At 44.2% G+C, this 18,518-nt stretch overlaps 1 protein-coding gene across 1 annotated transcript in view; it reads right to left on the bottom strand.

Annotated features, from left to right (window-relative positions):
• Positions 1-1,451: 1,451 nt before the first annotated feature.
• Positions 1,452-18,518, bottom strand: part of SV2B (synaptic vesicle glycoprotein 2B) — a 75,601-nt gene continuing 58,534 nt past the window's right edge. Inside the window, exons 3-13 of the mRNA XM_053364769.1 lie at positions 18,253-18,433; positions 16,429-16,580; positions 14,645-14,778; positions 13,246-13,335; positions 12,075-12,185; positions 11,199-11,287; positions 9,151-9,315; positions 5,370-5,503; positions 4,131-4,331; positions 2,714-2,873; positions 1,452-1,639 (exon numbers count right to left, since the gene is read on the bottom strand). Of these exons, the coding sequence (XP_053220744.1) occupies positions 1,456-1,639; positions 2,714-2,873; positions 4,131-4,331; positions 5,370-5,503; positions 9,151-9,315; positions 11,199-11,287; positions 12,075-12,185; positions 13,246-13,335; positions 14,645-14,778; positions 16,429-16,580; positions 18,253-18,433 (1,601 nt within the window). The 3' untranslated portion in view covers positions 1,452-1,455. The remainder of the gene's footprint in view (positions 1,640-2,713; positions 2,874-4,130; positions 4,332-5,369; positions 5,504-9,150; positions 9,316-11,198; positions 11,288-12,074; positions 12,186-13,245; positions 13,336-14,644; positions 14,779-16,428; positions 16,581-18,252; positions 18,434-18,518) is intronic.

Here is an 18,518-nt window from a genome sequence, read left to right on the forward strand (position 1 = left end):
CTCTCTGCTTTTGCCACAAAACACGGTCTGTTCCATTCAGCAGCCAAGCTTGGATCTCTTGAGTATAAGACAGTCCTGAAACCTGAAGGTTTTTTTGATTCTTTTTTTTCTTTCAACCTTGACTGAAGGGGCAGATCCAGCCATGCCATATGACAACCTTCTGTCGAGTGCAAATCTCCAAAAAACAATTTAAATGGCTACTCCCCAAACTGTGCTTTAGAGTGTTCCAGTAAGATGGCAGTCTACATATAAGTAACTCAGGCATTTATCATTTGTTAATATGGCTATAATACTGGTAAATTCCTGCAGATACTGCACTCTATACTTGATCAAATATCCCCCTCCCCCCCGAAAGCGCTCTATTTACACTGCAGGATATGTACATATTTGGTTTCAGGAATCATAAGATGCTCAAGGAACAGAACATGAATGAAACTAGATCAAAACCAACAACAATTTATACTCTTTTAATATAGTGATGCCCCCAAACTCAACGCATTTGAAATACTGACTGGTGGCTTAAACTTGTGTTAGCCTTCCTCTCTCACAAGATCCAGTTAAAATTATTGTGGACAGTTGGAATATCTCTGTGGTTGTTGTTTTTTTGTTTTGTTCTTTTGAAAACTACTTGATGAGAATGAAATGGAAAGTGTGTGTGCAGAATCTCCTACAGATTCACTTGCATACCTATGAGAGAGAGGTGGTGATGGTTGCTTTAGACAACTTGGAGGTCCAATGTATGAAAGGATCAGCAGCTTTCCTTGAGGAAACACAACAAGCTATGTTGGGCGTCTCAGTTTTGGTTCTCGAAATATGAGGCCGCCCTCCGCAAAATGTAAGTCAATGGCTGTTGACTCCCCAAAAGGGTAGTCTTGCCCCTGAATAAACCATCTGGTTTGTGATCTCTCTTGAGGACCAGCTACCATTGGTGAATGGGCTTCAGTTTTAAAACTATATTCATCCCCCCCTTTTCTTTTTGCTAATTGCCCAGAAAGCTATAGAAATGTAGACATCAAGCCATTCAGCTGAGCTCTGAGAGGGTCACTTGTGTGAGGAATGGCTCACTTCCCAGTGCCACCCGTCACAATGCACACATCTAGACAAACATGCACGATCACGAGGCAGCTTCTTCTTCTGTTACTGGATTAGTGCCTGAGATGTTCACACACATTCAGAGGGGAAATGGGGCTTCACCCCCTAACAAGTGATAGCTTTGAAGCAATGAGCAAAGCTCAGGGTGTGCGCGTGTGGGTGCAGCCCTAGACAGGCGGGCTCCATCACCACTTCACAACAGTCCTAGAACTAAGGGGTTAACGTTATCTCAGCGGGGTGCCTCTTCCTCCCCCTCCCTCCTCAGATCTGAGGTATCGGCAGAGAAATATTGACAGGCTTTCCCCCGATTTTCTTCTAAATGCATCTCGTCTGTTGACGTTTCCTTTGTCCCTTGTGGGCGGCTCACATCAGGACTTGGTCGCGAGTCTCTGGCAGCCTCAGGGCAAGGAGGCCTCCTGCCACCAGAGCAGAGGATGCCAGGAGGATGGGGACCACTTTGGTTATCCCAACAAAGGAGGCAAAGATAGCATTCCCGAAGATGGCCCCAATTTTGCAGAGCCCGTTGAGGATGCCAAAGGCTGTGGCTCTGTGAAGAAGGGAGAGAAAGCAAAGGGAGTTTAAAATGGGAACGGTCCAAGAGGCAGTGGTCCAGTGGTACATTTGTGAAGGGAAGGACCTCTTCATATTAACCTCCAAAGCAACACAGCCACCTAAGAAGGTTAGAAGAGTCCTGGTGGATTGGGCCAAAGGTCCATCTAGCCCAGCATCCCATTCTCACGGTGGTCAACCATATGCCCCAATAGGAAGCCTGAAGGCAGGACCTGAGTGCAACTCTCCCCACTGGTGACTCCCAGCAACAGGCATTCAGGGGCATCCTGCCTCCGTTAGTGGAGGTAGAACATAGCCATTGTGGCTAGTAGCCATTGATAGCCTTCTCCTCCATGAATTGGCCTCTTTTATAGTCAGCCAAGTCAGCTGTAGGGATGGGCAGATATGTCAATTTTGGCTTCTGATCAGGCTCTTATTTTCCCAATCTTAAGTTCAGCTCACCACATTGGTGCATCCTTGGTTTAAATATATATACAGTGGTACCTTGGGTTACAGATTCCACTAACCTAGAAATAGTGCCTCTGGTTAAGAACTCTGCTTCAGGACAGAAATCGTGCAGCGGTGGCTCAACAGCAGCGGGAGGCCCCATTAGCTAAAATGGTGCTTCAGATTAAGAACAGTTTCAGGTTAAGAACGGACCTCCAGAACAAATTAAGTTCTTAACCTGAGGTACCACTGTATTTGCTTTCAGGTGGTTTTTATGATTTTTTTTTTTTTTTGCCTGGTTTTATATTGATATGGTTTCCAGACCAGCACAGCGAATTCTTTTTGCTGAGAAAAGGTTTTTTAAAAACAATTTGGCATGCAGGAGATTAGCAAACAGAGCGCCAGATAACGACGTCATCTCCTGCGCTGTGAAATAAGCAGTAGTTCTTCACCCCAAACCTACTTCCGTCCCCCCAATGATGCCACTGCCAACAGCTCCAGATTTACACTGGTTTGTTCTCAAATTGTGAAGGACCATGCTAAAAAGCTTCAGCCCCTGGAAATCTCCCTGTGTGTGTCTCCACCCTCCTTCCTGACCCCAAGGGAGGTTGCTGGGAAGAGTCACCTTTTATGTGTGGGGTACAGCTCCACAGTGATCACATCCAGGGCATTCCAGGCAGCAATGCTGGTACCACAAAATAGGCACTGCCAGCCAATCATGGCCGACTCACTGTTGCCAAAAAACAGGAAGAAGCAGCACACGGCAGAGATCAGCATGGAACCCCCTGCAAGAAAGAACAAAAGAGGAGGCAGGGAGAGATAAGACAAGGTTAATTATGTATGCCACTACTGCGGCCCATGTTTTGATAGCCCCAAAATGGAAAATGAGTGAGGTCCCAACCAAAGAAGAATGGCAACTTAAACTGATGGAATATGCGCAGCTTGTAGACCTAACACACCAAATAAGAAACCAAGAAGAACATATGTTTAAAGAAGATTGGAAAATGTTTATTGAATATATGGTGAGGGGCGATTGTGTACACTTGAAAACGTTGGCATCATTAATATAAATTCAACAGTGTAAATAAGTTTAGATGGATGTAATAATGGATTACTGAATGGTTTAAAAAGGTAAAGGTACCCCTGACCATTAGGTCCAGTTGCGGACGACTCTGGGGTTGTGTGCTCATCTCACTCTATAGGCCGAGGGAGCTGGCGTTTGTCCGCAGACAGCTTCTGGGTCATGTGGCCAGCATGACTAAGCCACTTCTGGTGAACCAGAGCAGCACACAGAAATGCCGTTTACCTTCCCGCCGGAGCGGTACCTATTTATCTACTTGCACTTTGACGTGCTTTCGAACTGCTAGGTGGGCAGGAGCTGGGACCGAACAACGGGAGCTCACCCTGTCGTTTAGACCACAGCACCACCCGCGTCCCACTGAATGGTTTAGTTTATATAAAATATGAAGGGATTTATGTTATGCAAAATGAACCATGGAAAGAGAAGAAGGGGAGTTTTTGATACTTTAAGGTTGTTTAAATGAATATTCTAAATTGTAAAACAGAAAATTTAATAAAAAAATATAAAGAAGAGAAATAAGACAAGCTCAAATGTGAAGGAATAACACTTGATATAGGCGGTGGCCCTGGCTGTCAGCTTTCTCCTCCTTAGTCTCAGTGTTGACGCTTGCAGCACTCAGCAGGGAAGAGGAGGGGTGAGCTTGTTGGCTCTGCCTGCCATTGGCTCTGGCGCCACCTACTGTTGGGCTCCCTGCCTTCTGCCCTACTAGTTCCAATGGGCACCAGCCCCCACCACTCTTGGCAAACCTTTCAATGCGATGGTAAGCTCAAGTTCCTGTGCTGACACAGATTCTAAAGTGCCCTGAGGGCAAGGCACAATAAGTGAAAACCTCCTTCTCAATGGAGGAAGAGTTTTGAGAAATTGGAAATAAGATTTTTGGCATAAGACCAACTAAACCACATGGGGGGGGGAACCTTTCTGACCACTCCCACATCGACATATGTCATCCCTCCCCACTCACCAATCATCTTGATCCGACCTATTTTGTCCATCAGCAGGGCTGAGATAATGTTGCCTGGCAAGACTGAGAGGCTGCCTAAGAAGCCGACAAGGTAAACCAGGAAGTCGTTGTCCCTCTCAAAATCCATGTGGCAGCCCTTCTTCTGCTCCAAGAAGGTGGCATTCACAAACTTGCATTCGACAAATTTGTGCTTGTAGAGGTCTAGGGGGGGGGGGCGGGGAGAGAGAGAAAGATGGGTGGATGGATGAAACTCATACTGCATTCAAACATGGGAATTACTGTGTTACTTTTCCTGGAAGTGTGACTTTTTGATGGATAGATTGCCACGTCATGGCAAATTTCATTTGCACCAGTGGGCGTCCCAACGAATGTCATTGGACAATGTTGCTACTCCCCTACCCTTTCCATATAAGCAGTTTTCTATTCTCCCATGATTCACCCATAAAAAGGGCACAAGGGCACAAGGAAAGATTGAGGGCACAAGGAGAAGGGGACGACAGAGGACGAGATGGTTGGACAGTGTTCTCGAAACTACCAGCATGAGTTTGACCAAACTGCGGGAGGCAGTGGAAGACAGGAGTGCCTGATGTGCTCTGGTCCATGGGGTCACGAAGAGTTGGACACAACTAAATGACTAAACAACAACAACCCTTTCCATATAAGCAGGTTTCTGTTCTCCCATGATTCACCCATAAAAAGGCAGGAAAGTATGCCGGAATAAAGTACATAATTTTGTCACATGGTGTGATGCACACTGACATGGCTGTGTCCCCTATTAAACTTTGGAGCAGATGTCTAGTGCACCATTCAGAAAAATGCACAGCAGGGTCCCCAAACGACATGTGAGATTTTTTTTGAAGTAAGTAAAGTGACTTGCATTATCATTCACAGAGGGGAGCCCTTAAGATATAACACACGCCCATCTAACTTCGCGAGACCAAAGGAAGTATCTGAAATCTGAAGAATGGAAGGCCTAGTCACGCTTACTAACTTGTTCAGAAAATATTCCCCAAAGGCAGCAGCAGGACCAGATACCAAAAATCTGTTACCATTCCTGATAAACAGGGAACAATGGCGCTTAAATTATTGTGTACTGCAAAAACAGACCAGATCAAAGTTATTATGATTTCTTCCCAGTCTTATCTCTTCACTTCATTCCGCTTTTCTATAAATGAAAACACAGTCAGAAGCCAGCAGATGCACTTTGCCAACACAGAAACACACACTCTCCCGCGTTACCTGTGTTAAAGAAGACAGTTTTTATAATGGTGCAGTTCTTGAAAAAGGTCTCGCTCGATGTCACATCTTCAAAGTAGCATTCCTCAAACACAGAGTCCTCAAAAGTCACATCTCGAAACTTCATTTTGATGAACCTGAAACATAGAAAATAACTCACCATCATCTTCATTTGAAGCAAGCGCCTATCCCTGAACTTTAAAAAAAATAAAAATAAACACACACAATTTAAGATACCAGAGGCCAAGACAGTGAGTTTGATGCAATCACAAGGAGCGGATACACACGCCCCAAAATTAGCAGACAAAAAACTGCCTATCCTACTCTATGCAAACGATGCGGTTATACTGTCCCAGACTCAGAAGGGCCTCAAAAGAGCTCTTAACAGCTTATCCCAATATTGTAGAGAAGATAAACTAGTAGTGAACTACCAAAAAACAAAAATCATGGTTTTCTCTAACAAAAGAAAAATATATAGATGGAAATTAGACAATCAGGAGATTGAACAAGTGACATGCTTTAAATACCTAGGAGTTATATTCCAAGCATCAAGGAAGAAGACTGCCCACATAAATTACAGCTCCTCTACAGCACAAAAAAGTACAACAGCAATTCTAAGATACCATCGTACAACAGGAGGAAATTTTATTCCTGCTACAATTAAACTATTCTCTGCAAAACCAACAGCACAAATACTATACGGTGCACCACTCGTCTCCCTCTCCAATCTAGACACATACGAAAAGATACAATCAGGTTTCCTTAGATCACTCCTGCAAACACCTAAATGCGTCCCAAATGCTGCCCTACGACTGGAAGCGGGCTTATACAGCATCAAAACCAAAGTATGGATAAGAACCTTATGCACTTGGCTAAGACTTAACAACTCGCCGGTTGGACTACTTTCCCTGATGCTTCTTGACAAATTCCAATCTAGTTGGTTGAAGGGCACTCTCAGAAAATTGGCCACATATGGTCTCTTCCCAGAGTATTTATTAAGTTTAGAAAGGGGAAGGGCCAAGAATATAATCAAATAAAGACTCAGGGACATTGAAGCCCAAAATGACTTTAATCAACTTCCGATAACTCATAAACTCCTATTCAATTCCCAAAGGCCCCATCTAGCAAACTATCTCAAAGTTCTACACAACGCTAAACACCGATGGGCATTTTCCAGGGCCCGCTTTAACGCTCTCCCTTCAGCTCTTCTAGAGGGAAGATACAACAAAATACCGATCGAACAAAGATTATGTCCCTGTAACAGCAATGAAATTGAAACCATCGGGCATGTCATCTTATATTGCCCATTATATCGAGACTCAAGAAAAGAGCTGATCGAGCCGATTCTGAGGAAAATACCTCATAGTACAGACGACACCTATATCAGACACCTCTTAGCTGACAAAGAGCCCGAAATCAACAGGCCTGTGGCAAAGTACTGTTACATTGCAACAAGAATAAGACGAGCAATGATGTCAGCAACGGAGTTCAAATTGCAAACATCGAAGGAACGATAATAAACAGTAGTGACATTTGAATTGAATCCTTAAAACCTTAAAAGTCGAAACCTGGTCATAAACATAAGCACCAATTCTGTGATTTGGCCATATTTCCACTGTTACCTGTAGCACAATATTACTTATAATGTCATATTTTATTTTATAAATTGCTTGCTGGTCATTGACCGTATTAAAGATATTTGAATTTGATGCAATCTAATTCAGCTTTGTTTCATATGCAAACACTTTAACTTCACTCCAAAATCATTTACTACCCATGGCTCATTAGGGGGAGGGTACTTTCAGTGAACAAAAATGAATATGTTGAAAGAAAGACTTCATTTGGTATCTCTCTATACCTCTGTGTGATTTCTCTCTTATTGATTATTGATTTGAGTTCCAACAGATGCCAGGATAGCTGAAACTCAAAGTCTGCCAAGAATGTAAGGCCCAACAAACTCCTCAATTGCCTTGCTGACAATTTCATTTCCCAGAAGGTTGTAAGAAGCAACAAGGGGATTGACTATCTTGCACCTGATTCTTACCAACAGGGAAGAACTTGTCAATGAGGTGGAAGTTTACTTGCTTGTACTATGAAAAATAAGAATAAAAAACATTATTTAAAAAAAGATGGACAACTGATGCAACCAAATACAGCCAAGATAGAGTGAACATGGACAGAGCCTTCTTATGTGGACAGTTGCAATTTTTTATAATAATAATAATAATAATAATAATAATAATAATAATAATAATAGGTATGTGTGAATTTTTTTGTCCAAGCAATTCCTCCATAATAGAATACCTTTTTCTATGCTCTCTTCACTCTATATGCACGTTTTTACATGCACTTTTCATTAATATATGCATTTTGCCTGCATTCTTTGGTTGGCGAACTACATTGCAAAGTTCAGAGTAGAGCAACTTTCAAAAGAGTGCTGTGTTTTGGTTTGCATACGGGTTTGGAAATTTCCAATCTGCTTGATTCTCATAAAAAATGAGAACCAAGCAAATTTCTACATCCCTGGTTTCAGCTGCAATATATGCCTTAATATGATATTTCAGAAAAAAGTAATGTGGGAACTGGCCCTCGATGTGCCTTTCCTTACATGACCACTGGATGTCAGTATGTCCAAAGGTGATTTTAAAATATTATGGCTCCTTGAAGAAAAGTTTATCGGCATGTGTAATTTAATTCATTTAGATCATAACAGATATCCAAGTTGATTTCCCAGTATAGATGTTGAATTAGCAAAAACAGTATTTTCATCAGTTGCTGCTGTTATTATGTCTATGGGTCACTCTTTATCTCATACAAGGACAAAAGCTCAAGGGCCATATTCTCTCCTATGGAACCTTTCCAGGGGCCACAGATCATCGACTGGCAGAGCCAAAGGCAAACATGGATGGCCAAGAGGCAAAAGGAGGCACAGCAATGGATGTGACTCTTTCAGCAAGTGCCACCGGAGGCTAAGCCACTTAGGCAAATGAAGCACTATCCCCCCCAACCTCTGCCTACTCCCACCTGCCAGACTTCTTATGTACAACCAGCCCAGGGGTGGCACTGACTATCAGTTTCCTCCTGCAAAGTCTGTGTTAGCCCTGTAGAATTCAGCAGGGAGGAGGGTGGAGGGGGGAACTAGACTTAGTGGGCTCTGCACACCATTTGCTTTGGCTCCATTTATTGCTGGGCTCACTGCCTTCCACCCTACCTGTCCCAATCAGCACCAGCCACCATTACTTGGCAGCAACCCTTCTGGTCACACTCCTCTCACCTGTCCCCTGGAGAGATCTCTCTCTCTCTCTCTCTCTCTCTCACACACACACACACACACACACAGAGAGAGAGAGAGAGAGAGAGAGAGAGAGAGAGAGAAAGTATGAATATACAAACCACTTTCCCAAAGGATCTGGGCCTTGAAAAACAAATACAGCTGAAAGAGGAAGTGGGAAAGTATGTCCTCCTTCTTACTTCCTCCTTCAGCTCTCTATATTTTTCCAGGGAGAAAAAGTAGCCACACACTCTCCCTCATGACTAAAGGGGCAATAAGAGGTTCAGAGTCTCTGTGGGCACCAGAGATAAACCTCAAGGGTGCTCAAGGGAGCTCAAGGGCACCACACGGGTAATCTCTCACTGATCTCCATCATGAAGTGACTTCCATCATCTCTGGTTGTTCCAAGGTGCTGCCACAGCTAGGATCAGTGGGATAGTAGCTCCCACGGGACGCCACACATATAAGCAAACATTTGGATCTGTTTTGGTGAGGTGGGGTGTGATGGCTCACTTGTCATTGAAATATGTCCCATTCTGGTGGATTTGATTTTCCAAGGTGAAGTTGAAGGTGATATCCTTCACTGATTCCCCATTAAAGACTTTCTCACGGGACTTATACGCTTCTTCTTGGTAGTACCGTATCATGTCAGGGAACCAGACGATAAGGCCATAGTAACTGCAAGAGGAAGAAGAGAACTGTGACACAGAGAAGTGACAACTGTTACCCATGCTTTGATAACCTCAAGGCTAGATTGCTTCAATGAGCTGTTTGTGGGGCTGTGCTTGGGCCTGGCTCTGAAGCTCCAGCTGGTGCAGATTGTGGTGGCCAGATTGCTGATGGAGGCATCTAGCCAAGAATATGTGGCATCAGTGTTAAAACATCTGCACTGACCGCCCATCTACTACTGATCCAGGTTGAGGGTCTTTGTATTAATACCGATAACTTAGGTCCAGGGTACCACCTGAACCCTTATCTCCCAGCTGAGGTCATCTGCAGAAGCATCATTGGTCATCCCCCAAGTTGACAAGTCCCATTTGACAACAACAAGAAACTGAGCCTCTTGTTGTCATTAGCCCAGTTTTTGGAGATTCAGCAGGTGGCTTCTGTTTCAACTTTTAAATGCCTGCTGATTTTTTTTTCTATTCTAGGGCTGGGTTTCTGCCTGAACCCATGGAGAACCACTGCCAGTCTGTGTAGACAGTACTGGACGAGACAGACCAAGGGTCTGACCTAGTATAAGGCAGATTTCTATGTTCCTAGGTCTTTGGGTCTAAGCCTAGGTCTTCGCCGAAGAACTGATGCTTTTGAATTATGGTGCTGGAGGAGACTCTTGAGAGTCCCATGGACTGCAAGAAGATCAAACCTATCCATTCTTAAGGAAATCAGCCCTGAGTGCTCACTGGAAGGACAGATCCTGAAGCTGAGGCTCCAATACTTTGGCCACCTCATGAGAAGAGAAGACTCCCTGGAAAAGACCCTGGTGTTGGGAAAGATTGAGGGCAGAAGGAGAAGGGGACGACAGAGGACGAGATGGTTGGATAGTGTTCTCAAAGCTACCAGCATGAGTTTGATCAGACTACGGGAGGCAGTGGAAGACAGGAGTGCCTGGCATGCTCTGGTCCATGGGGTCACGAAGAGTCAGACACGACTAAACAACTAAACAACAACAACAAGGTCTTTGGGGGAAAGGCTGCAGTTCAGTAGTGTGGAATATGCCTTGAATACAGAAGGTCCCAGCTTCAGTCCAGGTTCATCTTCTGGTAGGGCTCTCCTGAAACCCAGGAGAGGCACTGCCAATCAATACTCAGTATATGGCAGCTTCCTAAGTTCCTAACCTTCCCAAAAGATAATGATGGGAAAATAAACTATCTCTGAAATGTTCAGGACAGGTTCCTGTTGCTCTTATTTAGCCTTGCAAGGGTTACAAGGCAGCTTCCTGTATTTCTAATTTGAATGTTTGTTGCTCTGAGGAAACAGGCAAAGTCTATCAAAAGGAGCAAATATTTGTTTTGCTAAGACTGGCGAAATGTCTCAGGCAGACTTTAACCACAGGAAACTAGGCAGTTGCCTTATACCAAGTCAAACCATTGGTACTTCAAGCTCAGTATTGCCTAGATGGGCTGCTAGTGGCTTTCTAGGGTTTCAGACAGGAGTCTTTTTCGGCCTTACTAGGAGATGCTGGAGATGGAACCTGGGAGCCTCTGCTTGTGGTATAAGCTGCAGCTTAGTGGTAGAACACCTGGTCGGTTTGCAGACGGCCCAAGTTCAATCATATCCATCTCCAGGGAGGGTTGGAAAAGAGTCATCTCTAAAAATCGGAAGAACCACTGCCAGTCAGTGTAGACAATATTGAGCTAGACCCACGGTATGATTCACCATCAGGTAGCTTCCTTTGTATCAATAGTAGAACAGACTGCCTTGGAAAGTGGTGGGCCCTCCTTTAAGGTTTTTAGCACATGCTGGATAGCCAGCTATGAGGGATGTTGTACTAAGAGATGTCTTGCATGATCTTCCAACTCTCTGGTTAATAACAGGTTTGTGAATTCCAAGGCACATACCTTAAGGCCATTGAGAACCACACAATTGCCAGGAACAGCGTGTTCATTCTGTACTGGGCTGTCAGACAGTATATTACATTGTCCATAACCTAAAAGAAAAGGATTGTCCAAAGAATCAGTTACAGAAAAAGTCCTAAGAAAACTAACTTCTAAGGTAGCTTATATCACCTCCAAAAATGAAAAACAAATACCTGTTTGTGGAAATGGTACTTTATTATGAGTATTTTCATTCAGTGTTTTTACATTGTAGCCAGCTGGCTAGATTCAGTGAAGCAGGGTTTATTTATCTCAAATCCTACATTTGCTTTAAAACCCACTATGACATAAATCAACTGAAGCTTGGTTGATTAATCTATGGGACAATTTAAATAATTTAAAATTGAGGTCACTGTCAGAAGCAATTAAGTTCTGGTGTATCACTGGAATAGGGAACCAAAAAATAAAATATGAAAGGTACTTTGCCTTAAATATGGTATTAAAGATCTTCCAACAAATATAGTCCCGTCCCCCCACTTAACAACAAGTGACAGTGTTATTTATTAATTCCAGTGTACACTTACACTTATTTCAGTATGTCAGGAAGACACCTTTACCGAAGCTGATAATATAACATAATCTATATGCAATTAATCGCTTGGTAGAAATGCAGGTGGTTGATCCACTTAAAAATCTCGAGTTGAGAGCCTTACATGAAACCAAATATTTGTTGATTAATAGGCTGGGTGGTCAAAGTACTGCACCCAGATGTAATCAGGAAAGGTTGCAACTCCGTGACCTTTTCATTGTGTGGGCAGGTAACACAATGACAGATCTAGGCAAACAATCATTACTGGTTGTTGTGTGCATTCAGGTGCCACCACCATCCCCCTCCCATACCTGTTTGAGGGTGGTTGTCACTCTAACAAAAGAACGCTGGTACCACGTCCCTGTAGAACACTGTATTTCAATGAATTCGTCTATCTGCTTTGGAGTTTTTATGTTGGCTACCTGAATAAACAAGAAAAAACAAGCCAAAATATTCAGCCCTTGACTTCACAGCAACCACACTAAGCTTGGTTCTTAAAAGCAATTGGACAGAAACAGCACAACAGAGGGTTGAGTCAACCGCCACCTGAATAAACACCTCCGCATTCCAGTCCTGAATACGTTTACTTGGAAGCAAGTCCCACAGTGTACAAGGAGGCTTATTCCCAAATAATTGGACGTGGGGAAGGGGCATAGCTCAGGGGTGGAGTGACTGCTTTGCATGCAGAAGGTTCAAGGTTCAGTTTCTGGCATCTCTAAGTAGGCAAGGAAGGCCTTCTCTCTGAAACCCTGGAGAGGCACGGTCAGTCATTGCAGATTATACTGAGCTAGATGAAACATCTCCAGGTGTTTTGAACCCAGCAGTGACTGGGTTTAGGGATGAGGGAGAAATCTGATTCAGTTTACATTTAAAGGCAGATCTCCCTGATTCTCAATTTCTGAAAGAAGCACACCAACCGAAACAGCCATCTTTTGAAATTTGCACATCTCTGGATTTTGCAATGCAGTCTGCTAGTCAAGTAACATGCACAAGAATGCACATCTTGGTGAAAGCAACATACACAATTGCATTATATTGGGGGAAATTGTTTTATAGAAATGTGTATATTGGGCAAACATGCATGGGGGGAATTGTATGCATTAGAAGAAATTTGCACTAAAATGCTGGTGAATTTTCACGTGGTCTTTTAGAAAAATATATATGCAAGGATGACGTGGCAAAATGTGGCACATAGGACTGGAGAAATGAGAAGCCAAAATTGGCAGATTTGCCCATCCCTAGCTGGAGCTGATGGGAGTGTAGCCCCAAACATCAGGGTTGGGGAGAAAAGGCTCTTCTTGCCTGGATGGCAACCATGTTTGCCAATTGGAAAATAACCTTGAATTAGAATCTGCATACTGAATCTTTGGGAGAAGAAAGAGGTGGATTGTGGGCTTTATGCAATGTATATATAAAAAAACCAATTAGGTTTTGAACCTTTGATTGAGGGGAAGTGCATTCCTAGGAAGAAAACATGCTTACCGTAAACACCCTCTCTGGCTCGCCTTTGGCCCTCATGTTGGTGTCGTGGACTTGCTTGAGGATCATCCAGGCTTCGTCGTGCTTGCCTATCTGGAAAGGCCAAAGCAAAGGATGTCAGAAAGAGCGCTTCCTTCAGAAAGTGTTTTTAAGATCCCAGGCTCTTTCTCTCTAGTTATGCTATGGCTCCATCGGAAGTCACATGGATTTAACCACGGTGGGATGATGTCCTAGCCAAGGGCAGAAGTTCTGGATTCTGCCGGAGAATACCTGTACAATGTGAATGGGGACCCTCTGGCCCGGGGGCTGAATGTGGCCCCGCAGACCTCTCTATGTGGCCCCTGAAACTCTCCCTAAGCCACACACCCTGAGCATTTTTGCCTAGCTGGAACCGGTCCTTGAATTCTGATAATGCCTCTTGCTTGCCTGAGTGGAGAGGGGTTTGTGAGTGTGTACAGAAACCATCTGACTGTAGAAAGGTAAAAATAACATTCACTTGTACCTCTGGCCCTGCCCACCAGTGTCACGTGGCCCTCAGAAGGTTAACCAGAATGGAAAGTTGCCCTTGGGCTGAAGAGGAGCTCCCCAACACTGCTGTTCAACATTGGGCATGTTGTTTTATAACATAATGGACAGCAGAGTTGCTGTCTTCTGGATGGTTTCACACCTGGACCTTTAGCATCAACACAAAATGCATAGCAGGCAAAACTTGGCAGGGAGATAAAGTGATGATGTGGAAAGTTTTCCCTGATTTATGCCACATAATGTGAGAAGGGGTTCCCATTTTCATCTTAGCCACAGAATGAAGCATCCTGAGAAACTCTATGCAAGTTTCTAGGCCTTATTTTTTTTATTTAAAAAATGCAATTGCACAATTAACAGTGTGATCTAAAGGATATGTACTCAAAAACAAGTCCTGTTGAGTTCAGTGGGGCCTACTGCTGGCTGCCTTGCAATGATATAGTTACAGGTAGGTAGCTGTGTCAGTCTGCCGTAGTCGAAACAAAATAAAAAAAACTCCTTCCAGTAGCACCTTAGAGACCAACTAAGTTTGTTATTGGTACGAGCTTTCGGGTGCATGCATGTATCTGAAGAAGTGTGCATGCACACGAAAGCTCATACTTAGTTGGTCTCTAACATACAAACTTAGTTGGTCTCTAAGGTGCTACTGGAAGGATTTTTTTTTATTTTGCAATGATATGGTAAGCTCAAAATCCTGCACTGACCAATATTCCAAAGGGCCCTGAGAATGAGCCACTGCTCCCAGACCCGAGCAAATGCATTAGGTGTTGCAGCCTATGCCAAACAAATCCCAGTCCCTTTGGTTTCTTTTGCTTATAGCATATCCTCTAGAAGAATCTGCACAATGCAAAGGTCTGTTTTCTCAGACATGTGTTCTTACCTCCAGCAAAAACCGTGGGCTTTCTGGCATGAACTTCAGGGCAACCAGAGACGCGATGCAGGGCAGAGAGCAGACAACCACGAAAACTCTCCAGCTGTGGAAGTGGTAGCTGGTCCCCATGCTGAAGCCCCATCCTATAAGCAAGGGAAAGGAGCTACAGTGAGGGATGGAAGACGACATTGTTTCCCTGTCCACCTTGAATTTGTCCCATGCAGTCATGTTTCTGTTCTACTGCGGTTTATCTTCCCCCATCAACTGCATTATTTGTCTTGCTGTCCACTGTGGCAGATTTATGCAACTTATGTGATTTGTGTAATTAATTATGTAAATTACCTAGCCATGCCACAATTCCACCACATTCATTTCAATGCAAGGGAAATACAATGCAAATTTGGGGCAGGGGGCGGTATAATCAATTGCATATAATTGGCTGATGGAAAGCAACCAATTGACAGCAAATACCAATGGGTTGATTTGCATTCTGGAATCCTGGACATGGGGACAAATATGCAAACACCAACAATGTCCTCTTTCCCCCCCTGTTTTCATCAGAATTCTCCAACATTCCCAGATGGCAGAGCACACCTGATGTTCCAGGTAGTGAAGGTGTCTCAACATTGAGGGATTTTGGAGGAATGCAAATTCCTGCGAGAAGTCAAGTTACAAGATACAGGGAACCAGGCAGAGGGCCTTCTCAGTAGTGGCACCTGCCCTGTGGAACACGTTCCCACCAGATGTCAAAGAGAACAACTACCAAACTTTTAGAAGACATCTGAAGGCAGCCCTGTTTAGGGAAGCTTTTAATGTTTGATTCATTACTGTATTTTAATATTTTGTTGGAAGCCACCCAGAGTGGCTGAGGAAGCCCAGCCAGATGGGTGGGGTATAAATTATTATTATTATTATTATTATTATTATTATTATTATTATTACCACTACTACTACTACTACTACTATACAAAATGTCCTGATCTGCAACTCCTGGACTAATGTTCAAATCAGAACTTAGGTATCCAGGGTTTTGAATTTGAGGGATTTGACCTTTTGAGTTCCTGTACCAAGTGACTTCACCTCATGGACTAATGTGTGAAGTCAGCTATCTAGAAATCCAGCCTTTGCAAATGCAAGGGATTCCTCCTTTATAAGATACCAAATGGCCTAATCTGCCCTTCTTGGGGAAATAGTTGCATTCCAAATTCTGCACTTCCCCAAACTTAGTGACCCCATTCTTAATAGTCTTTGTGTGCCAAAACAGGTGCTTCGATGCAACTATTTTGGAGAACATGCCAAAGTAAAAATATATGAAAGCACATCGTTAAATACGTACATTGAGGGGAATCTGTTTTTAAGAATGCAGATTAACACAGAAATGGAATAGAATCGTGGGTTTTTAAAAAATAATAATGCAAAAGTAAGGTGGACTGGAAATAGATAGTTCTGGCCATTCCTTATTCTCGGCATCTTCAGTGAAGAGCACCTCAGGGAGTAGGGCTAGGGATGACCCCTGACTGAGACCCTGGACAGCTGCTGCCAGTCAGAGCAGGCAGTACTGAGCTAGATCAGGCCATGTGGTGTTCTCAAGGTGTCATTGGCTTAACTCCCATCAGCCAGTGATCTGACTCAGTATAAGCATTCCTAGACCAAGGCCTTGCTAAGTCTGGCCCCACCTCCCAGTGCTATCAGGCATAAGGGAGCATTGCTGTATAGACAGCCAGCAAATCGTCAGCCTGAATGCCACACATGGATAAAGGCCAGAGGTGCCGTGTGAATCCAGAGGTGATTACCGTAATGCGGGATGATGCTCCAGGCCATGATGGAGGCGTAGAGGGCTCCAATCATCCAGAACATGCAGAGCCAGCTCAGATGCTCCCCTCTCTTCTCACGAGACAGGAATTCGGAGAAATAGGCAAAGACAATGGGCAGAGTCCCTCCAATTCTGAGGAAGCAGGTGAGGTGGGAGAACAGGCAGGAAGAATGAAAACCAGGCCAAAGTGTTGCGCTTAATACATTCAGCCCTGAATAGCTTCAGATCAGTTTACCTAAGGCTTCCGTATGCCCGGAATTTCCTGGACACAGCCAGAATACGGCAGTCTGAAACCTTGGGGTCCAGATTTTCACTTTCTGAAATATGGCAACTCTAGTTTACCTGTGTGGTTGTATTACCTTATAGATGCCCAGTTGACCGCTGGAACTGGCCTTGTTAGAGGTGCCATGTAATACTCACTCTACATTTGCAAGAAATTGTGGCAGCACCTACCCTTCGGAACCCCCCACCTTGAATGATTCATATATAGCTCAGTCTGTAGAGCACGAGACTCTGAATCTCAGGGTTGTGGGTTTGAGTCCCACACTTGGCAAAAGATTCCTGCATTACAGGGGGTTGGACTAGATGACCCTCGGGGTCCCTTCCAACTCTACAGTTCTGTGATTCTATTGATGTCAGACAGGTGCCTTCACTGTACTCTTTAGGTTGCCTGCTAAAAACATTTTTGGTTAGGCAAGCCTAACCTGGTGGGTAGAATGTTCTTGGTCTACAAAAATGGGGAAAGAGGGGATCACTTGCAAGAAAGGTGTAACATAAAGGTAGTAATATATACATACATTGTGTGTGTGTGTGTGTGTGTGTGTGTGTGTGTAATGTAGTAAGGTAAAGGGACCCCGGACCATTAGGTCCAGTTGTGGCCGACTCTGGGGTTGCGGCGCTCATCTCGCTTTATTGGCCGAGGGAGCTGGCGTACAGCTTCTGGGTCATGTGGCCAGCATGACTAAGCCGCTTCTGGTGAACCAGAGCAGCAGCACATGGAAACGCCGTTTACCTTCCCGCCGGAGTGGTACCTATTTATCTACTTGCACTTTGACGTGCTTTCGAACTGCTAGGTTGGCAGGAGCAGGGACCAAGCAATGGGAGCTCACCCTGTCGCAGGGATTTGAACCGCTGACCTTCTGATCAGCAAGTCCTAGGCTCTGTGGTTTAACCCACAGCGCCACCCGCATCCCATGTAATGTAGTATTAAATCTAAACTATAAATTCATACAAACATAAATGCAGGACTAGCACTGGAGCCTAGACCCAGATGCTGTTTTGCTGGGGCGGGGAATTCAATCCCATACCAGCAAATTCAAGTTGCACAATTAAAGATGGTTCGTGCCACTTCCATGAATTAAAAAAATCAGGAAGTGATATGGAAATGTCCTGGAAAGTGTGAGACAACAATGGCTTAATGCAGCCTAGCCTTCTCACAAGCAAATCAGAATGAGTGATCAATAAATGGCTTGTCTGGACCAGCAGGTGAAGGAGGATTCAATTCTGGTGGCTGCAGGGATCTGCTTCTCTCCTGCTTGAGTCTGCTTGCCCAGTGCATTCCCTGTGGGAAATGCTCCGCCATTGCCCATCTCTTTCCTACCCAATGGCCCACCCATTGACAGCCCCTGATTGCTCCAGGAAGCCCGACCCAGGGCGATCAAAGGCTATTGCCTCCCAACCCAGCCAATATCCAACTGCCACAAAATGGGCCTGGTTCAGTTTTGAGATTCAGGCCAATCTGATACAGAGACCTATTTGTTAATGCAAGCTGGCCCTTTCCCAAGCTGGGTGTTGCATAGCTTACCCGAAACCAGAGATAAGGCGACAGAAGAGGAAGAAGCCATATCCCTGTACAAACGAGGACAGGAACGCAAAAGATGCATTGATGGAGAGAGACAGGATGAGGCATTTCTTCCGGCCCAGTTTGTCTGCCAGGCCACCCCACATAATAGCCCCCAGCATCATGCCCAGGTAGACAATCAGTCCTGTGGGAGAAACAAAGACAAGGGGGAGGTTTAAAAGAAGAAGAAGAAGTGAACCTACTTCATTCCAGACAAAACAAAGCAAAAC

This window comes from Podarcis raffonei, chromosome 14 (genome assembly GCF_027172205.1).
Source record: "Podarcis raffonei isolate rPodRaf1 chromosome 14, rPodRaf1.pri, whole genome shotgun sequence".
NCBI lineage: Eukaryota > Metazoa > Chordata > Lepidosauria > Squamata > Lacertidae > Podarcis > Podarcis raffonei.